This window comes from Polyodon spathula, chromosome 13 (assembly GCF_017654505.1).
Source record: "Polyodon spathula isolate WHYD16114869_AA chromosome 13, ASM1765450v1, whole genome shotgun sequence".
Classification (NCBI taxonomy): Eukaryota; Metazoa; Chordata; class Actinopteri; order Acipenseriformes; family Polyodontidae; genus Polyodon; species Polyodon spathula.
In genome coordinates, this window is record NC_054546.1 from 8,204,773 (window position 1) to 8,229,943 (window position 25,171).

The following is a 25,171-nucleotide window of genomic DNA, read 5'->3' on the forward strand; positions in this document are numbered from 1 at the left end:
GCTGCTTTACCAAAAGAACAAAACAGGAATAAACAGGTCACATTTGTGTCGTTAGTTCTTCATATAAATTCATCTTTTTTTTTCAATTGTTTTAACGTGTTAATTTATTCCTAACTGTTTAGTACTAATGTATCTGCAATTCCTTGGCAGAGTCCCGGGGGTTGTTCAAAATAAAACTTGTTTTCCATATTCATCCTGTGTTCTGTCAGTATCGATTTGCTCAGAGATGAGAGGGAAGCTGACAGGTTGACAGCCTTGATGTTTACCCTCTGTTGAAAACATTTAGCCAAGGCCCATATATAAATAAACCCCCACATTAATAGACACATTACAGCTGCTGTTCGCTCGGTGCGCTGCCTTCATCTTTGTGAATCTCAGTGTTTTACAAGCAGTTTGTAGAATCATCCAGTAAGAATTACTCTGGGAGCATGTATACACAAACTGAACACAGGGTCAGTATCTAAACTACCTGCTCCTCATCTACACACAAACTGAACACAGGGTCAGTATCTAAACTACCTGCTCCCCATCTACATACAAACTGAACACAGGGTCAGTATCTAAACTACCTGCACCTCATCTACACACAAACTGAACACAGGGTCAGTATCTAAACTACCTGCTCCCCATCTACACACAAACTGAACACAGGGTCAGTATCTAAACTACCTGCTCCCCATCTACACACAAACTGAACACAGGGTCAGTATCTAAACTACCTGCTCCCCATCTACACACAAACTGAACACAGGGTCAGTATCTAAACTACCTGCTCCTCATCTACACACAAACTGAACACAGGGTCAGTATCTAAACTACCTGCTCCCCATCTACACACAAACTGAACACAGGGTCAGTATCTAAACTACCTGCTCCTCATCTACACACAAACTGAACACAGGGTCAGTATCTAAACTACCTGCTCCCCATCTACACACAAACTGAACACAGGGTCAGTATCTAAACTACCTGCTCCTCATCTACACACACAAACTGCTCCCCATCTACACACAAACTGAACACAGGGTCAGTATCTAAACTACCTGCTCCTCATCTACACACAAACTGAACACACACTAAACTACCTGCTCCTCATCTACACACAAACTGAACACAGGGTCAGTATCTAAACTACCTGCTCCCATCTACACACAAACTGCACACAGGGTTAGCTTTTAAACTTTAAGCATAGTAAAGTGTAATAAAGCATAGTGAAAGCATGGCAAGGCACAGCTAAGTGTTCTAACTTAGCACAGGTAACTTTGTCTCAGCATTGAAGGTATTTAAATTGAGTTGAAATAAGGGTTGAAAGAAAGTCCGACCCCTTTCCCTGAATTCCCAGAGCAGAAATAACAACACCTCCATGACAGTGGATTGTAATTATTGGGAGGCGTGTACAGGGCCTACTTTCCTGTATTGGGATGAAGGCAGCTTAATTAAAAACTGAACTGAAAACTAGGGTGCAGACGGGCTGAGAGATGAGCCCAGTGTTTCAAGAAATCAAAGAAGTGTTGTGACAGCAGCTCAGTGTGCCTCCCAGACACAGCATGGGAGAGAAAATAAGAACCCTAATAATAATGATGGGTATTACATTGCTTTCCATACATTCCACCTGACTGCTGCTGAAGGATTCAAATGATCCATGCTCATGAAATACAGGAATTAATATAAGTACATTCGCTGATAGAATTGGAAGTGAGGGGGCTGGCTTTATTGATCTGGATCTTGAATTCATTCTGTGTTTTTCGCAGCCCCTGAGAATACCATTTTAGATGTCACAGTGGAGTGGAGAGACGATTAAAGTCCTTGGGAGATGCGTGAGGGAGGTGATCTCACTGGAGTGTGGCAACGATGTCCACACCCTTCCAGTCTCACTCAGCATCAGAGACAAAGCCACCAGAAGATCAAGGAAAACTAAAGATCATTCTACTGACAAAGGCGTTAGATGAAACAACTGTCTGCTTGACTTAGGGCCCTGTCTTTAATTAACTCAATTTTTTAAAACGAGGGAATTCAACCTTCAAATGATAAACAAACTGCCTGAGAGTGCTGAAGAAGTTATCTGTGCCCTACCTAATCAGTACTGCAAGATTTACAGATCATCGCAATACCTCTCTCTCTCTCTCGCTCTCTTTCTCTGTGTGTTTCAAACATGCTATAAGCACACACTTCTAGATAACTGCACTGCCCCTCCAATTACAAACCAGCACTCGCCAAATACCACTCCAGCCCTGCCGGACTGGTCAAACCACCTAATACCCTGTGCTTTAACACTGTGCGTGTACCAAACACTGCTCCAGCCCGGCCATACTGCTGGAGCAAGCAGCTTCATCCAGCCACCCCCTCCCACCTTCAAAGTCACATACACCTACGCAAATAAACAGCTACACAACATCTGGATCACGCTGGAAGGCTTCAAACATCTCTATTGATTTAGCTGCTGCTTTAACTTTGGCTGGCCAAAGCACATTTTATCTGGTTGGATTTATGTTGCTGTTGTTGATTATCATTACTCAAGTGGCAGCACATTTTTGCATTGTGATGTGTCCTGGTCTGCTGCTTTCAAAGGGATGAGAGAGAGGAGGGAGAAAGAGGAGAAAGAGAGAGAGGCAAGAGAAGACAGAAGACATTGTAAGCCTCAGAGAACTGAGACTGAATTAAATCAATAGCCTATTAAAATTGTAACATGACTTAAAAATGACCTTTTTAAAGAATCAATTTATTCAAATACAACTCACTTGATATGTAGTATTGTCTTCATATTACACTTATACATCAGTCCGGTAGAGATATTTATATTGTACTGTAAATGGGGTAAGCACACACATTTTTCAAATGAAATTATTCTGCATTAGGAATGTTATCATAACTCCTGCCTGGTACTGTTGCTAATGTTTCAGTTACAATTGCACACTACATATTTTATTAAAAAGATTTTAAAAAAAATATATATATATATATATATATATATATATATATATATTATATATATATATATATATATATATATATATAATTAGTCTCAGAAATTGGATTGTGCTAGGGATTCAATTCAATTTTCTATTGTTTTGTCACTAAGGGTCCCATTAAGATCCACAAGCAAGCAGACCGAACACTGAGCTCAGCCTCAGTAATACTAGTATTACTGTCTCACTGACGCCAACTGAAGCAAGCAGCTCTTGCTCTGAACCCACTTTGTAATGCTGCTGTGGAAACCCTCTCCTTATGGATCTGAAAGCCAGGGTTTCTGTTCCTGTTAGGAGCTTGCTTTATTATAATCAACAACAGAGCACGAGAAGAGTGGTGCCTTAAAGGACCGCGAACACAGAGTTTAGAATCCATTATTTTACCTTTCATTGCCCCCCATCCTCTTGTTGCTTATTTTTTATACTTTAGTTCAGGTATGCAAATATTTTAAATACCGTGTACCGGCTGAAAATGTGCTAGTGATTACTGATACCTTGACTTGCTGGGCTGTAGTTCAATGGGCTGTGGTTCAAACTCACACCAGTGGTCTGGCTGCCATCAGGTTGTGAACCCTATAAACAGATACGTGTAAGCATGAGTCTGAACTGTTCCCTCCCTCTTCCTCTAAGAGAAAGGGTGCTCCCTCCAGTGCAGGGCAAGCTTGAGTCATGGAGACTGAACTGTTCCCTCCCTCTTCCTCTAAGAGAAAGGGTGCTCCCTCCAGTGCAGGGCAAGCTTGAGTCATGGAGACTGAACTGTTCCCTCCCTCTTCCTCTAAGAGAAAGGGTGCTCCCTCCAGTGCAGGGCAGGCTTGAGCTTGAGTCATGGAGACTGAACTGTTCCCTCCCTCATTCCTCTAAGAGAAAGGGTGCTCCCTCCAGTGCAGGGCAAGCTTGAGTCATGGAGACTGAACTGTTCCCTCCCTCTTCCTCTAAGAGAAAGGGTGCTCCCTCCAGTGCAGGGCAAGCTTGAGTCATGGAGACTGAACTGTTTCCTCCCTCTTCCTCTAAGAGAAAGGGTGCTCTCAATATATGTGTTCAAGGCTATATATATACTGTACATTTATTGTCTATCCAACCAGCCCAGGCTTGAGATAAACTGAACTGAGACCGAGAGAGGGAATAGTGAAGAACTGGGAAGCGGACAGGAGAGAAGAGAGTATCTGGTTTCTGTTTGAAGCTCGCTGCCCCTCTCGCCAGTCTATCTCTGGTGTCAGCTCGTTAGTGCAGAGCGCTGTGGTTGTCATGGAAACCCCAGCACTGCTCGGAGCTCAAGGACACGGAGCTCCGCAGGTGCCCAGCGATTACCCAGACCGCACCGGGGCACTGACACACACACACATTGCATTCCCTATCTCATAGGACCTTACAGGAGAGAGATGAAATGGAAAGGGAGAGAGAAAGGAAAGGGGGGATGAGGTGAGAGAAAGAGAGAGAGAAGGAGGAGAAAGAAAATGAGAGACAGAGATAGACTCATCTTTTCAGTTAGTCTGGCCAGCCCTCCATCTCTTAGTTGTTTAAAAAGTTGTGACAAGGTAGCTGAGTGGATACAGGTGCAGAGGTGATGCAGTGTAGGAATGAAGCAAACAGAGACTATTAATCTGCTTTGGTAAGAGGGTATCTTATTTTGTAATCCCAGGTCTGGTGACCAGTAACAATTATAACAAAAACAATAACGGGTTTTGCAGACCCAAACAATAATAAAACCAGACGTATCCTCTCCACAATAACACGTACACGGTCACCAGTCCTGGGTGAGTGCACTAGTGCTCTTGGTGGGTGATACAGTTTAGTTTACAGTGACAATGGCACACTTTAGTGATGGAAACATGTTAGCCGTCTAGTGTACAAACAAGACGATTTAATACACAGAAAAATAAACAAACAACACTCGCAATATTTGTTATTTTAGTTTTTGCTTTCTTTTTCACTGGTTCACTCTCAGTCCTTCTCGGATCTCCATGTAAACCAATGCGAAGGAACAGATTGCGATTCTCCATCCCCTTTTATGCTGTCACACATGACCCCATGGTAAACGAGTGCAGCCGCCTCTCCAATCTACGGCTGCCACATCGTTTCCTTTCCGGGTCAATAAGTTCTTGCAACGGAGTCTCGCCTTCTTCCAAACTGGTCGACTTCCTGACCCTGGGAAAGAACGGTCAGACCATCCTGTCCAAAGAACTCTGTTCTAGCTGCTTAGCGCCCACACAGGTCGGGTGGGAGATTTACAACCAAGAATCATTGTATTTCTGTCAAAAAAGTCCAGTTCCTTTCATTTTTCTTTTGAACCCTCTATGACTTTAACTTTAGAGGCACTTCTTTACTTAAAAGCCTATTTCCTCTATCTTTAGAGACCATTAAAGATAGACACAGACCCTTTAGGCACAGACTAGACAAATCCTTAACTCTCGCAACCAGGAATACCCACATGACTCATCCCACATGAATGGCTTGTGACATCTCCTACATGATGCACTATTTCCATTCTTTTGCTAAAGACTCACACAAGTATCTAAATTGGTCTCAGCTGCCTGCAATACATTGATCACTCTTAGAGACAGGACTGCGGAGAATAGGTTGCTGCTGTGATTTTCCCCCTTTTTTATTCTCTTTATTGGTTATTCTCCTAGGAATTGGCCCCCTATTGGCTGAAAAAAAAGAATGCTGTTTTTAAAAGGATTAAAGCTTACTTTATTGCCTGCTGTGAGGCCAAGCTGTGCTGAGCTACTACATTACTCTGTTTATCTGGCTTTCATCTGCATTGTATTTCTTGGCTTGTGATTTGCTCAGGTCTCAGAAAGCTGGGCATTCCTTAATGGTCAGTGAGATTTTTTTCTGTGAGCGGATAAAAGTGTGGCTTGACTGTTTAATAACATCAAAGTGTTGTTAATGAATTAGTAAAGTAGTTAATTAGTTGACAAACATCCGAGTCAGCCAGGGGATTGGTCCCTTGGGTGTGGGGCTTGGGCAGATAGGCTAAGCCAATAAAACACCTTAATCCAATTTGTTAATTCTTTAATGGCATCAGGGATACTAGACCTTATAGAGATATGCTGATATTTATTAGATACAATGCAACACAATACAAAAGTCTAGACATACCAGATACCCAGTATCTGCTCATTAACAGTGCCTGCACTATACAAATCTGAAATTGGTTAATTGCCTCTTTGTTAGTAAGTGCAATTGGAATCAGATTGTTTTCATTACTATTCTAATTGTTTCTGTCGTCAGTGTAATTGGTGTGATTGTTATAATTATAATTGTTGGCAAGATTACAGCAGATTTCATCACTTCCTGAAACGTCTGCTTAGACATCAGAACAATATGCTATGACTGATGCAGTTCATAGGTACTAGGCATGCAATACAATAAAACAACATCAGCCTCCTTCACACCAGATTGAGCCAGTGGCAGGACTGAACCTTGGGCTCCAGGCAGCAGAGACCAAAGCTCTGTGGAACTGTCTGTTTTTTTATACAGCCAGGCTCTATCGGGGAAACAGACAGACAGACAGACAGACAGACAGACAGACAGACAGATCTTTAAATTACTCAGATCTTCAATGGCAGTGAGTTGAAAGCATATTGAAATGAGTCTTGCTTGTTTCCACTGAATTCAAAACCTGTTAAACACATCCACTAGCCCAGTAAAAAGTCTAAAAAACATTCTCCCCTTCCCACCTCCCGGCCACTCTTTCCCTCTCTCCCCCACTCTTCTTTCCTCCCTTTCTCCCCCCTTCTGCTTCCTCCTTCCCTCTCTCCTGCTCTCTGAGTGGCCTGAATAATTAAAGAATGAGGGATCATTGTAAAACAGACCAAGGCTTTATTATCCGTGGTTAAACTGGATTAAACATTTAAATACAGCAATTTAAAATCCCTTTTCCTATGTCATTTATTTAAGGCACAGTGCTGTAAATGTGCAGAACGATTCTCAGGTAACACTGAATCACTGTCTGAGGGTCCTGTAGGAATAGCTGTTCCTACAACAGGCCTTTAGAATTCATTATCAACATATATGCAATGGCCTCTGGTATTTAAAGCTCTTTAGATCCTATTTCTCCATTTGGTGTCTTGTTGATTTGAAACCACTGTAGTGGTGTTAGTCAGCGTCGGAAGAGAGGCAGAATCATATTTCAAGAAAACAAAGAGAGCTCACATATTACACATATTACAGAGAGAGAGAGAGAGAATGGGAGTGAGAGCTATAATGAGAGTAATAGTGTGCGAGAGAGGGAGAATTTAATAGCGGGAGACAGGGTATCACTGGGAGGGGATTATGTGAATGTTAAAACAGCCTTGCCTATCGATCGCAGCGATGTTGAATGGACAAATTGCATATCTGTGAGATTCAATAATTGACAGACAATCAGTTCTAATTCCCTGTACTCGTGCACGTGGCTACATTACAAGGAATCTCAGCCTGCCTCCTCCTTTCCCTGTCTCTCTCACTCTTCTCTCCTTCCCTCTGTCTCTTCAGTCTCTTACATTGTTGTTTTAATGTTTTTGGAATTGTCCTCTCAAGATCAAGTCTTTCTTTCAATCTGTTCAGTGGTGAAGAACTCATTTCCCTCGCAGCCTTTGGCTCTCTGACATCCTCTGTTAGCAGTTTACGGGAAACAAGGACAGAGATAATGCCAACAAGGGCTTTCATAAGGTAACAAGCTGCATAGATATTGTTCCAGTGGTACAAGCCCTACACAGTCTCAGAGCTGATGTGTGTGGTGAAGATATAACTCCTGTATTGTGCTGTGGTTATTCCAGTGTCCCTACTTTGTAATTACTTGCCCTGTCTGTTGCTGAGTGGTTGAGGTTGGGACTGTATTTCAGGAACGGCAGCTCATTTGAAAGGTTCCTCTTGGCTGAATCTCAGTATTGCAATATTGAGCTGCCCTGCCAAGCTGAATTCCGGAGTGGGGATTGCATGCAGCCAGCTGGCCCTCACTGGCTAACATTAATTTACTGTCCTAACCTTCTTATCATTAAGAAACAGTAAAGCTGGCCATTTGTATGACATTTAAATTAAAGCCATTCTCTCGCTCTCTGCTCGCACACAGCCTGATATACAAGGGCTGTTCCGGCTGAAGCAGAGCGGAGACAGAAGAGGCAGAAACTCTCCATACTTTAACTAGCTGGCTCACCCACTCCACTGCAGTGAGAAAAACAGTAACATAGACTATTCCATGAAAATCTGGGGAGTAATCCTGTTCTCTGATTAGCTGAGGATGTACCAAATGAGGATGTATAAATAAAATACCATCTGGTTTGAATATCGCTGGGGGTAGGCACCACTCTCTACACCTCTCTGCCCAACACTGCATCTGATATACAGCAGATAATACCTGCTTCGTGCAATGGTTTGTGATCTGTTTAATACAGCAGGCCATTTTTTAAACTCCATGGACTTTACACTATTGCAATATAAACAGAGAGAGAGAGTTGCATTGCTTGGTTTTGACATAAAAACTATTTGGCTTATTTTTGCATGGGCCAATGATATGACATGATGCAAGCAAATTAACTGCATCGAGGGGTTCTATGACATTGTGAACTAGGAGAGCAAAGCTGCAGGGATGCGTGAATTAAGACATCACTGAGGCCCGAGATGCAGGTTCTTTATGAATAAGACAGTTGATAATATAGAAAAAAGAGCACCACAGCGTTGTTTTCAAATCCTGACTGCAGAGTCTGAGAAGCTTTCAGAAATGAAATCTAAAATAAAATAAAACAATTTGATGTCATAACGGTGTACTGTAGACAAAGAAGGTTACAAGAGGGCGCCGAGCCAGCTGAAGGTTTTCCCTTACCAGGATCTTCTGGACCGGGACCTCTATCACACTTGGAGGCAGCCATCTGAGGGAAGATGGCATGAATACACAGGTCCCTGCTACTCAAGTGGGATTGGTGTTCGGCTGACAGCGGGGGCATTACTGCATCATGCAATAATATATGAGGAATAAGGTGCACCCAACTGCACATAATAAGGCTGCAATTCTGTCTAGGGTTTCTGGTGACATATAAATCACAAGAGTGCTGGCAGAAACCAGAGAACCAGAAATTTGCTTGGCTTTTTTGGAGGGTGGATTTGGATGATTTCCTCCTCACTCAAGAGACTCTTCTTTCTGAGAGCCATCAGTCTAAACTATCTAACATCCTACAGAGGGCACGCGGCTCAGGTTATTACTTACTAAATGTAAATTGCTTGTTGTTTTTCTAAGAGTTAAACCACCAATCAGGTTTCTATGTTCTTCTTTTTCTCCACAGATGAGAGCATGGAACTGGAAAGTGAGAAAGCTGATTGGTGTGAATCTGAGGGGGCTGACAGACAAAGGAATGTCACCTTCCACACAAGTGAGGAGGCCCTCATCCAGACAACAAGAAGACAGGGAGAGGGAGAGAGAGAGAGGGGAGAGAGGTGAAAGACTGAAGGAGGAGGGAGAGTTAGAGAAAGAGAAAAGGGGATTATCCAATAGTATCTCCATATGAAAAAAAAAACACTTAAGTTATTCAGTACTTCTCTTAATTGAAAAGAAAAGTGCACAATCTTTCTCGCTCTGTCAGTCCATAAGAATTACAAAATAAATCATAGCTTAAAAATAAAATAGTACAAGTAATTAGTGTGCTGATGGTAAGAGCCATGTGAGTGGAGTGCTGCTTGGCCCAAAGGTTGGGAAAGCAACGCAGTTTCTGTGCAGTTCAGATCATTCCCATCCTTAGTCTAGGAGCTGTTTACTGTTTGCTGTTGAACATACAGACAGCACTGTGCTCGGTGTTAGCCTGTGATTGATGCGCTAGTGGGTGGATTGACATGTTTGTCATTATTCCAAGTCAATTAATGGAGTCCTCAGAGCTCAGGGTAATGCTCAGAGGCAGGGTTCTTACAATTACAGTGTGATATTAAAGAAATCTTCAAAGTGCAATAACACAAGTGTAGCTCAGAACCTCACTGATAGCTCAATTGTGCGTATATCCTGATATTAGCATTTAAATTCATCCAGAATTTTAAACACACTGAAGAACTGAGAAAGAAGAGCCTGCAAAAGGATGATTCACTCTACCCACCAGAACAGACTGTGTTGCAGATTTCCATCACAGCTTCCCTGGAGGAATAAGACTGTGATCAAGAAAGAATAATCATGTATCCCTCCAGGACGATATAAACACCTTGCAGACTTGCTGCTAAGCTGAGTCAGAGACATCCTGGCAGCCCACAGCCCTGCACCTGATAGACTATGGCAGGTATATCAGTCCCCTGTTATCAACCCTATTGACAGTGTTATGGCAGGTGGCTCTGTACCCATAGTGGCCATACACCTTTCTGACAGTGCTATTCAACTCCAGATGGAGTGACAGACTGTGCCCTCTCCAGCAGGGTGGAGCTCAGTGTAAAGATTGCTAATGTATCCGCTGCAGCAGCAGCATTGTGCTGGTATATATTGTACACAATGCCCTCAGGCTGCTCCCAGACCCTTCCCTGTCTGGGTTACAGCCCCTGGAAACAGTGCAATTGGCAGAGGTAATGGATGGGGGGCAGTTTCTACCAACACTAACCTAAACTGGCTAATAATTTTATGTGACAATCAGAGGCATGGCGTGAATTACTTTCCATTATTCCCGCTTTGCGCACACTGCCTCAAATACAAACGAGGGCCCCAATAGAAAAAAAAAACAATCGCTGGATTTTTTATTTTTAAACAGAGTGCTTTGTCTTCATTAGACGCTCTTTATTTCGACCTGCCAGCAAACCAACACAGCAACACTGGTGACAGCATGAAAACATGCACATGTAGGCTATGCTGGGGATCAGTATAGAACACACCGACACGTGGGGCACAACTTTATTACACAAGTGAGCATACAGTAGCTGGGGTTTTTAAACTCAATGAGAAGTTTATCAGAAAGCAACCTCATTTACACACATTTGCATCTCATTAGCACATCAAACTGCTCGACATGAAAGGGAAGCATTGATTAGAAATGCCAAGAATGTTTTGTGTCTTCATAACAAACACTTCCTAAGAAAAAAAACAATTAGAAAAGTTTAACCTTTGGAGGGGGTGGGGGGGGACAGCTAAACAAGCTAGAGTAGAGTGCGAGACAGAATTTGAGAAAATGTCCCCACAAAAAACGACGCTGTGGGCATGTCCCCACTTTGTAAAACACCTTTTTAAGAACTAAATGCCTTAAAAAAAAATATTTTTGCCAAAATATTTTGTTGACTTTCACCGTGTGTACGTGCGTGCATGTGTGTGTGTGTGTGTGTGTGTGTGTGTGTGTGTGTGTGTGTGTGTGTGTGTGTGTGTGTGTGTGTGTGTGTGTGTGTGTGTGCGTGTGTGTATGTGTGTGCGTGTGTGTATGTGTGTGCATGTACCTGATCTCTACTGTATGTTTGTAAAATGTAATAATTGGGCATTATACAGGAATTTATACAGTATTCCAACAATATTCTGTAAAAAATATATATTATTGGGGAACAAATTTACTGAGGGTTTTTTGACCTTTGGGTATCTAGAGGCCAAAAGTCCACACTTTATGTGTAACTGGAACCTGTATCATCTGACATCATCGGGACACAGCCACTTTAACCAAGGGAGGGGCAGTGAATACTAGTAAACAAGAAAACAATGTGCTTCTCTGAAGGCTGGTTGAAGGGACTCGGCTGTGCCTTGTGTGTTAGTAGCATTGCTTACTGTATGCTTCAGAATATTGATCTAGAGCAACTCAACAGCAGTAATGGTCATTTAACACTGTTACAAAGAACAAAGCCTCCTTCCACTGTTGTACAGATCCATAGATCCTTGAAACTGAGCCTGCTTCAGTACACTGGGCTGCGTTTCTAGCACATAATCCCACTGCAGTGATCTGTGATACAGGGGCAGCCTCGTTAGCAGGGTCCAGTGCAATGCAAACAATTCTCCACTCAACACTTCAACACAACCCGCAACTCAAGATATGAAGGCATTAATACAAAATCAATAATACGGGTGTTGATAAAAGATCAATAATAATATCAATAAGTAATCAATGGGTAGAGCATGTTAAAAAACAAAACAAACCGCTCCTAGCTATTGGAACATCAGCATTCACAAGCTATGTATGGGAATACTGTATCCATGAATCTGTTTTTAAACCATCTCATCTACATAAGTCTGACAGGAGCCTATATTCCCCCAGGCCTGTCAGAATTTCTCCGGTCTGCTGAAAAACATTCTGTAGGTAGGTTACCATGGCGTTGTTATGGTGCTGCATACCAACTCACCTGCAAAGTGTTACTGATCTTGCAGACTCTTCCACAGCACTCTCATTCAAACACACCCATATCCAACAATGAGTGACAGGGGACTGTTCAACACAGTACAGAATAACCTTAGAAAAGTTTACCATAGCAAAGCGTTATAAAGCATAGTGAAAGCATAGCAAAGCAATGTAAAGAACAGTGAGGTATGGTAAAACATATTAATTAAGGTAAACTATGGTTAATACATGATATTACCAAAGAAAAATTAATCTGAGACCAGCTAATTCAATGCAGTCTAGTATAGAGAACACAGTACTGTACTAGGGATCTAAGAGCCAGCTAATTCAATATAATCTAGTATAGAACTCAGTACTGTTCTGGGGATCTGGTACCAGCTAATTCACTGGTTTCTTTCTTACTGGTTATGAAACAAACCCAGTACAGGCTTACAGAAAACCATTTAAAAATCAATTTCTGCAAGAGAAAGCTGGCCCGAGTAGAAACTTGTTCAGCAGTTTACTCTAAAGAGACAGAGTGCTGAAGAAAGAGGTTGAGTAAGAATGTGGCAGCAGCATTGAGCTGGCTGGTCCCAGCAGAGGTCATCATTGATCTCTAGGGAGTCTGTTCATTTATCTGTTAAACCAGCAAGACCAGTTGGCATGTGCTGGTAATCCCTTCCCATCCCATTACAAAGCTGTCTGTTTCAATCAGTCCGCTGGGAACGAGCAGAGAATTCAGATTCCAGCCCTTCACAATAAGGGTCTGATGAGTGTGGAATCGATTAGGAGCTTACTGATTGCTTAGCTGGAACAACGCCAGATTAGATAAACAGCTGCATCCTCCCTGGTATCTTTGCCATTGGTCACACGGTCTGATTGCATGAAGTGATTAGGTACCAGGAAGCAGCAGCAACTTTTGATCGATAGCGTTCCACTTGAGATATCTGCACATTCCATATTGAAGTATAAAATACAAGCAAAGAACCAAAAAGAACACAAGAAAACTGGAACCCATTGGTAACATTGCCAGTGTTTGCAGCAGGGTTAAAAACTGATTTGTCTAAATAAAACGATTACTCCCAGTATGAGCATCTCAGGAAGAGTCGATTAGAAAGGATTGAATTATGCACTGACGGCACTGCAATGAGCAGTTAACAGGGGCGTGCCATCCTCACACCATATAGATCAGATCACTTAGATTTGTGCTGGCAGATATTGCACATCTAGGCTGTGTGTTTAGAGTAAAAAAATAAAAAAATAAAATAAAAAACTATTAAAAGCAGTCAATGATTGTGTTTTGCAACTTCAAGGAAAGTGCTGCTGAATTCTAAATTAAAACTGTCTAAGGAAAAGAAAATTATAAGCAAGCCTTGCTAGATTAAGCTTGCATTGTTTTGTACTTGTTTTTAAATACAGCTATGGTTTTGTTGCAGGCAACAGTACTGGGCTTAGATCCCAGGATGGCATGGCCAGTATTTCTTGTAGGTTATCTCCAGAGCAGATTCAAGGTGACAGTAACACATGTTGACAGACAGTTCTCTTTTTATCTGGTGGATGGTTCGCAGGTAAGCTTGGCATATTTTCTCTGCTCACACACTACTTAAAATGTTGACTGATGCTATTGGAATGGTGACAGGCTGTTGGGGCACAATCAGTGTTGACATCTTGCATCACCATGGGAACCCAGTACACAAGGCTGTTACCACAGCAACTGGGGGGTTAACAACCAGGAACGGTGTTTCCTGTACTGGACTGAAGAGCAGTTAAGGAATATATTTTTATTTGAGGCCATACAAACAATCACTACCACTTAAAGTGGCATTGCTTGTCTACATTTTCTACATTGGCATCTATGTTTGTTGCTATTAAACTGTATGCAAACTCACTGCATCAGCCACATTGTAGAGCTCCCTCCCTCTTCAGACAGCATCCTGCAGGACTTATGTGAACCTGTGTGGTTCTGAATGACTTAGGGGAGATTAGTCTACTGTTTGTGGGAGCCCGAGAGAGATGAGGGAGTTAGATGTCGATGTCTGAGTGACTCAGAGAGATGAACTGACCTGCAGTGCTTGTGGTAGCCCGAGGGGAGGGGTGGGGGGGATGGGGGGGTTAGATGTCAAAGTCTGAGTGACTCAGAGAGATAAACTGACCTGCAGTGTTTGTGTGAGCCTGTCAAGGTCTCGATGACAAAGCACTCGCCCTCGTTCAAGCAGTAGGCCAGGTCCTTGTCTCGACATGGCTTAAAGTGCTCCGAGCGCTCAGGGGAGGAGGTTGGGGCATCTGAGAACCAAAGAGAGAGAGAACCAGTTAACACAAAGACAAACAGTTAATAAACCTACTGGAACCAGTTAACACAGAGAAAAACAGTTAATAAACCTACTGGAACCAGTTAACACAGAGATAAACAGTTAATAAACCTACTGGAACCAGTTAACACAGAGACAAACAGTTAATAAACCTACTGGAACCAGTTAACACAGAGACAAACAGTTAATAAACCTACTGGAACCAGTTAACAGAGAGAGAAACAGTTAATAAACCTACTGGAACCAGTTAACACAGAGAGAAACAGTTAATAAACCTACGGGAACCAGTTAACAAACCTAACAGAACCAGTTAACATTAAGAGAAACAGTTAATAACCCTCCAGAACCAGTTATCACAGAGACAGAAAGTTAGTAAACCTACCGGAACCAGTTATCACAGAGACAAACAGTTAATAAACCTCCTGGAACCAGTTATCACAGAGACAAACAGTTAATAAACCTACCGGAACCAGTTAACACAGAGACAAACAGTTAATAAACCTACCGGAACCAGTTAACACAGAGACAAACAGTTAATAAACCTACCGGAACCAGTTAACACAGAGACAAACAGTTGACTTTGATTGGCAGGATTTAATGTAGTTTGCTATCGTTTTAATATGCTCCCTGTGCTGTGCAATACCTGTCTGTGTTAAACTCACCTAAGCTTTATCATGGTAAACCTTCATCAGGGAATACCAGCGAGAGCCACATTTCCTTCCTCCCTCCTTGCCAGCCCCCCCCCCCCCCCCCCGCAATAACCACTGAGCCACACTGTCTCCCTCCCAGCCAATGTCCCAGGAATAACCACTAAGCCACATACCCTCCCTCCCTCCCAATTCCCCAGCAATAACCACAAAGCCACACTGCCTACTTGTCCCTCAAGTTTTTCACCAAATGAAAATGTGACTTGGGCAGGTTTTGCCTTGGGCCATCAATATTAGAAATGTTAGGTTAACTGACTTGGTTCCCTCGGGTGCTGTGTAAAAACGTCCTTCAGAAGTGACATTACTCTCGGGCCATGCCTGTCACATGAATTTGAAAGGTCGCCTAGCATTGATTACTGTGCAGCAAGAGGAACGACAACAGACCCTGAACAACAACAGAACTAATCTGCATCACAGCAAGGGGATAGGCCTCTTAATAGGAAAATAAGCATGCACACATGGACAAGGGTCTGCAGAAATCCAGGGACAGGGGAGGATGGTGTGTGTGTTAATGTGCAGGCTGCTAATAGAGCAAGGTCAGACTTATCCCACACTGAAGATCTGAAAAGGAAAAAGGGTTACCAGTTGGAGTATAACCTATCTTTCAGCTAATCTTGGAAGAACATTAAAAACAAATGAACTGTAAACCCACAAACAAGCTGTCAAAGATGGAGCTGGTACAAGATAAAAATACAACATGTTTGGCTTTCCATCAGCTTTTTTTGTCATGGATTACCGAGTATTAAATCAGGAAGCTTTGGTGTGAATTTCCAAAGACAATTCTATAAAAACTATAACTATGACTTTTGTAAAAACCCAAGAAAGTTTTGGTAAAAATTGTAAAATCAAAGAAAGAAATTAGAATTTTTGTTTTTAAAATCCGTTTTTATGAATAGAATACAGTTTGATATATATGAAACTGATGAAGACTGTTGCTGGCTTTCTTAACAACATAATAGAGCATTTTAACCCTGATTTAAAGCTTTATGCACAGAGCCAGGGGTGTTAGGGTTATGATCAGGCTGTATGCAACTCAGTTCTGATAAAAGTATCACTGTGTTCCACTGATTCTAATATTCAACACAGCTGGATTCTGTGTATGAGAGTAACTGACAGCACTGGGAATCTTAATTCAATAAGTCCTTTCCAGGGAAAGACTGGGGGAAATTATAAATGTATGCAGTTAAGACAGTTCATTCTCAGCTGTGTTTATTTGGACTCAATTAACACCTTGAAGATAAGGAGTATCATTTCACATTCTATTGGCTAATGGACTGAGCTTGTAATTTCACCTCAAAGGGAGCTGAATTGGTTCCTGAGTCTGAGAGCCGAGAAAGGAGACAGTTTCATTGTGTGTTTCATTGTTGTGCTGACTGGTGTTATTTCACCCTGTTTGTTTGTTGTCTCTGTTTGGAATACAGGGGCCAGCTGCAATTCTGCATCACTAACCTCTCTGTACAGATACAATGAACTTCATCTCCCGAATCAGAAAACTGCGAATGAGACTTAAGACAGGCAACCTGTCAATTTGCCATCCTTGTGTGAACAAATTAGACCACCAACCCACCCACAATACACACACACACACACACACACACACACACACAGTTTTACTGGACTGGAGATGCAGGTCAGGTCAGCTCTGTGGAGATTGCTGTTAAGGGGACCAGTTCACTCCACCTTATTACAGATCATTTTAGATGTATTGTGCAAATAAAACCCAGTGTATCTAGTGGAAGGCAACCACTGCTCCACACTGCCTCACTCAGCCTGCCTATCAGACAAACCCCACACTAATAATCCTGTTTATTAATGAAACTGTAGAGAGGTAGAGAGAGAGGGTGATTGTCTCTTTGTGGTCCTCACAAAAGATAGTCTGTCACTCCTTCAGAGAATCCAAACAAAACAAAACGCCTCTCTTTCATCTGTTCTAAAAACACCTCACAGAAGAAGCTCTGCATTGCCTGCCTGACAGACGGCACTCGCTGGGTATTTGAGCTGATCCTGACTTACTGACTTGATAAAGGACTTGGGTTCAATTCTGACAGTAACCTGTCAGACCACTGTCTGTGAAAACAGCCTGACCATTCAGGGGAGCTCAGGCAAGCTCTGCCCTGCCGGCGAGGCTACAGAGCTCATGCTTCTTACTGGCACAGTGCTAACCACAGTGAAATAAAATGTGTCAACATCAACAATAAATCACATTATATCATTTGACGTCAGTGCATAATGAGACTTCATTAACCCAAATCCCTATTGACATAAACCGTTTAAATCAAGTCCTCTGCCTGTGGCTTCAGTTTGCGTAATTAAATAATAAAGTGATCAATCAATCATTCTGGGTTCAGGGGAAATTTGAAATCTATCAGCAGCAGTTTTTGATATCGATGCCTGAGCTTGTTTGTCCTGAGTGATTGATGTGAAGTAGGACCTGGCTGCCCTGGACTTCAAAACAAAACTACTGACCAGGGCTGACCTGCTGCTGCTTAGCTTTCAGATCCCCAATCCAGTTTGTTTAGGGTGCATTTAGGCTGAGTCTTAACATTTTTTCTGGTGTTATAGTCACATTTGGAAGCTGGAAGTCACATTTGCAACTACAGTAACCCTTAACTATAGCTAACGATACGCACAGTAGTCACTACATTCACAGAACCTGTGAGTTTTGACATTTCTTTCCATTAAGCCTGAAAATAGGGAGTTAGGAATGCATGTCTTTTGTATTTGCGGCATTGTAAAATTAAATTGCAAATGTCAAATAAAGGTGAACACGTACACAGAACTGCAGAAAACTGTCGAAAGCATGTTCCGAGCAACTAGCAGAGCAATATCCCAAAAACTTTTTCATGAAACAGGAGGGAGCAGCTTTATAGAAAAACAAACTTCAAATTAACCAAAGCCTTATGTGCAGAACATATACCTCTGCATCCCCTTGATCACGCAAGCCTAAAGGGAGGATTGGGTTATAGTTTTGGAGAAGCATGAAACTCTAGTTTGCAGCTCTTACCTGTCAACCATGTAGCTGCAGAACGATCATTCTAATCTTTCAACAATGTGTTCAGGGATGACAGACGCTGCATCAAAAGAGGATGTTGTTCTACAATTTTAAATTTACAGCCAGAACATTTATTTTACAAATGTAATTTAAGCGTTCTTATTATTATTATTATTATTATTATTATTATTATTATTAATAATAATATAATAATAATAATAATAATAATAATAATAATAATAATAATAATAATAATAATAATAATTTTTACATTTTAAAATTTAAAGGTAAGCATATTCCTGAAAAAAATAAAATACACACTAAATACATGTTAAATACATTAAATTGATGTTTATTTAACACAAATATTAAAATATTACAATAAACATTTGTTTTTTTAAGTTCGAGTCTTTGTAGCCGTGAATCATTGCGTGAAATCATCTATTTTTAACGTGATTTTTACATATTTTTACAGTGACAAAATCGTATCCTTGACTGTTGCCACCAGTTTGATAGTAAAAGACATTACTTGAATCCCTAAGATTTTGTTTTTTAATTTGATTTGGCAAAAGGGTTCCCACTGATGTCTTGAAAGTCACTCTGCAGTTCCACTTTTAAAAGAGGTGCACAGTAACAAGCTCAAACTGAAATGCACTGGTATTCAATGTTGTTCTTCCTTTGGCCATTTAAAAAAAAACAACTGAGGATTGTTTCACACATAGGATTAAATACATTATACAAGCTAACTTCAGCATACTGTAGTAAAAACAAATCGTTAAAGCTTGTTAAAGCTCAGCTAAGTGTGGTAAAGCACAAATATGCGTGTTAGATCACAGAAGCCTAGAGCACATAGACGTGTGGCAAATTGTATTGTGTCAGCATGGGAAATGCAATGTAAGATGCCAAATTACTATGCAAATGTGCTCCCTCTCAAACACTCCACAGAAACCACGGCAACACCACAACAGTGATGCTCCCTCTCAAACACTCCATAGAAACCACGTCAACATCGGTACCATTTGGCATTTTTGGTAGAGTAGGTATTTAGTTTAAAAATGCCACAAGAAGGTGCCGCTTATGGCTGTATTTTAGCCTAGATTCCAACCGACGATTTCCAGACGTACAGAACACTAATACGTTTCTAAAATTATTAACAATAATTACACTTCCTGTGTAAAAGAAAATATTAAATTGTTCTTTTTAATTTTTTCAGTTAACAAATGCATTTTAAAATATTCCTTTAATACAGGACATGTTAATGCCCCCCAGTCTGTTGTCAATAACCTAACAGTAATATCTGTTTTGAGGTTGCTGCGTTTGCTCGGACAGACAATCAGAATAAAGCATATATATTTTTTCTTATTTATCAAAACACCTACATATCTGAGCATTTTATGTATAGTATGATCTGAAGTTTAGGTTAACCATAGACATTGGAAACTTGACATCGAGTATGTATTTAAAAATAAAAATGTGTCTTAGTACCTTCCGCTCAGACAAGGTTGGATAGGGTAGTAATATTCTGGTGACGGAATCAAGGCTTCCCAAGAATTAAATAGTAATGTCCAGGCTTGTTTTAAAAGTTTAAAAATATCTCTTTTGAGGAGATGGTTTATTTAAAAGCTCAGTATTTCCCTTACTGTGTAAACGTGTTTCGCGGACAGAATAAACAATAACTCCAAGAAGTAATGTGATAAATGTCACAAATGTCTATGACTGCTTTAACTTTACTTACAATCCCTAAATAAACATTTGCATTTAATAGGCTTTTATTTCTCAACACTTTACAGTAAATCGACCAGCATTGTGTTCCATTGGTTAAAATATGCCAAATATCAAGAGTTGTTTACCGGTATCGTGTGGTTTGTTTATTTTACCAACCATGCATCTGACCTCCGTAAGATGGCGGCCAACACACGCATTCCAGTACACAAGCATCAACGGCGGTAACGCTTCTAGTGTTCTAATATAGTTCTGTGGTTCTGAGACTGAGACCTCTCAAACATTCCACAGAAAGCACGTCAACACCACAATAGTGATGCTCCCTCACAAACTGCTCTCAAACACACTCCCACACTGGAAGAAATGACAGCAAACAACTTTATTTTAATGCTGCTGAAAGGTAGAAACACACCAACTAGCAGCAACAGGCGATTGTTGACAGTGTGGAGAAGAGAAAGAGAGGACCTTTCATGAAGGCCAACTGAAAACCTGACACTTATATACAGATAATATTGGAGGTGAACGCAATCTATGTTTCTGTGCAGCCCCGGTCCTGGGTAGGTGCTGTATCTACTCATTCACCTTCCCTCTGTCTCACGAGGTCAGACTGGACAGCTGTGCTCAGTCTCAGCATCACACAGATGCTGCAGAACAGAAGCCAGTAATCTGAAAGGCATTTCTTTATTTTTGTTGTTCATTCTTTACCAGTGTGTGCAGTCTGTTCAGATTGGGAATGAGACAGACACAGCATCACACAGATCAGACCCTCATACTGGACTCAGGACCGCTCACCCTGCATTGAAACTGCCCTGCGTGAGTGAGTGTGTGCAGCCTGCTCCACTGGTAATGAGAGTCACAGCATCGCACAGCCCTGCAGAATCACAGAACAGATCCTCATACTGGACTCAGGACCGCTCACCCTGCATTGAAACTGCCCTGCGTGAGTGAGTGTGTGCAGCCTGCTCCACTGGTAATGAGAGTCACAGCATCGCACAGCCCTGCAGAATCACAGACCAGACCCTCATACTGGACTCAGGACCGCTCACCCTGCATTGAAACTGCCCTGCGTGAGTGAGTGTATGCAGCCTGCTCCACTGGTAATGAGAGTCACAGCATCGCACAGCCCTGCAGAATCACAGAACAGATCCTCATACTGGACCCATTGAAACAACGTGAGAGAAACTGAATTCCCATGAGAACCATAGAGCTGCTCCTTTCCCTGACTGGTCAGACTGTTGATGTGCAGAATATGCACACAGGCTGGTCTATAGGAGTGATTCAGGACAACAGACTTAAAGTAGACCCAAAACTCATGCTGCGTATTATAGAAGGGCGACCCAGAACCACAGAACTACCTCTTAAACTAGACCCATTCCAACAGTGAGATCAAGGATTGCAGATTCCTGAATGTACTGGTCTGTGATGCCTGATCCCAGACTGGTCTAATATTCTGCTGGTTTCCTATAATGCAGAGTGAGCAGTCCCACATTTGCCTGTGGATCCCAGGAGCCCAGCACAGAGCTCTGTCTCTGTGTCGAGATGTCAGTCAGCGCAGGCTCTCTGTCTCCCTGAGCTGTGATAACTCCACCCCTCCAAAAATTACAACAGTAAAGTTCCCTATTAACACAAGGAGACCAATTTCCAAATGAACCTCCCCTTCGCTCATACTGATACCATCAGGGGTGAAGGGGGGTGAGAGTGTATCACTTTGTCAGCCACACAGACGCACGCTCTCCTGCTGCTGTGCAGAGATGCAATAGCACAGCAGATAACACACGTCATCTAAAAATCTGCAACTACTCACGCCCTGGTACTACCATCACATAGAGAATGTTTCACTCAACTCGAGGAATAGTTCTAGTCTTTCCAGTTTATTACTGGTAAGCTACCTGTACAAAACTAAAAGCTGGACTGGATCACATTGGAAGGCACCTAATCTTGCCCTGATGAAAGCTGTGGTATAGTGTGGTATACTGTGGTAAAGGTGTCGTAAAGCACAGGTATATGAGGTTTTGTGATACAGATCAGTTTGAAAACACAGTGCAGTTGTACTGCATGAATAACACCAGGATTAAAAAAAAAAACTCCAAACAAATGAGCTCATACTACATTTAAATGTTTGGTACCTGGAACCTTTCCTGTTACTGTTCTACAGATAAAGGGAGAGCTAGTTTTGTGACTTGTTTTTTGCGGTTTCTCATGGTTGTTTCTTGTTAATGGTGTGGTCTTGTCTGTGTGCTCAGTCTCTTTAAGCTCTGCAGAGACTCAGAAGCTGGCAGTCCCAAACTAGGAGCTGATCTGGGCACTGTGCCGGAGTCATGAGCCTGACAAGCTGTGAAAACACGGCCCTCATCCCTCCTGGCAGTAAACAGCTGGGCTGAGCCATTCCAGATGTGTCACAGTGGCCACACCATCTCTGCACAGCTGTACAGAAGACACAAAGAGAGGTGTGGGGAGAAGGGGAGAAAGAGGGTGGAAAGAGGGGGCTCTGCTCGTGACGGAACTGGCTCTGTGTGTGTGAGTGTGTGTGTATGAGAGAAAGTGTGTATTTGTGTGCGTGTGAAAGAGAAAGGGAGAGACACGACCCAGAATTTGATGCTAGTACTCATCACCCTTACCATCTTTCTCCACTCTCACATCCCCTCCCTCTCCCTTTCCCTCTCCTTACTGAGGCAGCTTCATTCTATCAGTGGAGCAGAGCCCAGCGTGTCTCTCCTGCTGAGAAAAGTAATTAATCTCTCATTGACAACCAACCCCAACTCTGACTGAGATACAGGAAGCAGTGCAAACCTCCAGCACAGACACTCGCAATGACAACAATTTACACATTCACTGAAAAGAACGCACACACACACACACTGACAGGAATGCACACACGCATTGACAAAAATGTACACACAGACACAAATATGCACTGACACAAATATGCACATATAAGTGGCATGTATTTACATGCACATGAAATTAATATAATTATCAACCAACTCTATGGGAAACACTGACATCTTACAACCCACACAGCATGCTAAGAGACACACCCACAGTACCAGCACGCACACATGCTGACAGACAGGCGCACAGTGAAACATTCTGCTCCAGGACAAATTATGAGTATTCAACCTTCCTGCTCCCATGGTCTTCCCTGAAGCCCTCTGACCCCCTGGGAGTACTCTCACACCAATTGACCCCCTTGTGTGGCTGGATCTGTGGATATTAAATAGGGTCACGGCACAGGTGGCACAAAATAGGTCGTGAAACCAACCAGACTACATTCTCCCATGCCCTGGTCAACTCCTGACACTTCCTGGAAAAGGGGACTTGAGTTTCACCCTTCCTGTCAGCGAGACATTGCAAGTCTCCCTTCAGCTATGACTTCTTCAAAAAGAAACGGCTCGTTAAAATCTCTTGATGAGCGGTGGCTGAACCCTGTAAACGAGTTAATGGCCAGGCATAAATCACAACGCTCGTTTGCCAACAAAGACAAAAATGAAACAAACAAAAGGAGACCAGGTTAGGGAGCCTTGTCTGCTGAAGCTCATCAATACGGTCATGAAACATACTGTCTTGTAAAATGAGACACGGATGCTTCAGTGTAACACACATACACACACACACACACACACACACACACACACACACACACACACACACACACACACACACACACACAGAACAACAGCTGAACATAATTTGAATTGTGTTCAATTTCACTCAGTCATCATTTCAGAGAAACTACTATCCTTAAGGTACAGAATGTTCAGATTCAATTTCCCTTTAAGAGAAACAGTTTGAGCCCAGAGAGAGAGAGAGAGAGAGAGAGAGAGAGAGAGAGAGAGAGAGAGAGAGAGAGAGAGAGAGAGAGAGAGAGAGAGAGAGAGAAAGAGAGAGAGAGAGAGAGAGACTAACTGAACCACCACCTATAAAACAATCCAAGAAGGCTTGACCAGGCTTAGATTTCTGAGATTTCAACTGTCAAGACTGTAACCCAACACTGTAATTTGAGTAGATCAGAAAGCATATTTTAAGAGACAGAAATGCAACACAACCTGTCAAGTTTCCAAGAGTCTCACTTCTATAGTAGCAAACTCTAAATTCTTTCCCAATATAACAATGTATCTCAGTGCCCGAAATGGATTCATGTACAGTACAACATTAGCTTTCACAGCATTACGCTTAGTGACACACTGACCATTTATAAAACCTGTCGATTGTGAAGGAAAAACACACCAGTGCAGCAAAGGTACAAAACCAGAAAGAAACAACTAAGGAATTAGAGTTTAAATTGCTTAAATGACCCTTTCAAGTTTTTAGTTCATCTCATTTGAGTTTCTTCCTGAGTTGGTAGCATTACTAGTAAGAAACAGTAGCAATAAACAGAATAATGAAGACGTTCCAGAGCAGTTTCTCTGACTCTAGTGATCATCAGGCAGCAGGTAACACTGTAGCCACACCTCTAGAACCAGGGCAAGCCTCCCATTTATGGCACAAGCTTCCTTTTTATTCTGTTTACCCAGACGGTAATGGCACGGTCCTACTGCCTTTTTAATGGATATTAATATCTATCTCATCAGAACGTCCTTCTTGTCCATCAATACAGGACACTAACCCAATTACAGTCCTGGAAGAACGAGTATGGATTTAAAAAGCAATGAAAAAAGGACAACTCTGCTTCTGAACTTTACAGTAATTGAGCTGAACTGTACTGCGAACCACTAGGGAATCAACAAATATCTATAGTTATCCCACCGGCATTGTTAATTAGGTATTTTTCCATAGAACACAAAGCCCATGTTAGTGAGGTGTTGCAACTGCAGTGACAAGGATCCAATCAATACATGTTATACCACAAGTTTTTCTTCATAAAGTCCAATGAAACCTGCTGAATAATGTTACGTTAACATATACTTAATGAAAACTGAAAAATGTGACATTTCAAAATTTAACAAGAAATACCGTACTACTAGCATGGCTTCTGCAATATAACTTTGTGCCTGTGAGAAGGCTTTCTTCCGATGCATGCAACATTGAAAAATAAACTCAGTGGATCCTCTGCTGGCAAGGAATTATTCAGATTAACATTTCCAGTCAGTTTTCTGAGTAGAGACAGCAGGAGTCTTAAGTGTGATCTTTCAACACTTTTTGCTCAAGTGCTAAAATGTCAGTTTTTTTTCAGAAAAAAAGTTATTTTTTACAGAGCTGAAATAATGATTCCAAATGACTACCTCTGTGACATTAACAATTA

At 41.8% G+C, this 25,171-nt stretch overlaps 1 protein-coding gene across 1 annotated transcript in view; it reads right to left on the reverse strand.

The window, feature by feature from the left end:
• LOC121325152 (pro-neuregulin-3, membrane-bound isoform-like) overlaps positions 1–25,171 on the reverse strand; it is a 116,438-nt gene that overhangs the window by 17,776 nt on the left and 73,491 nt on the right. The window contains exon 3 of the mRNA XM_041267467.1: positions 14,353–14,482. Within this exon, the coding sequence (XP_041123401.1) occupies positions 14,353–14,482 (130 nt within the window). The remainder of the gene's footprint in view (positions 1–14,352; positions 14,483–25,171) is intronic.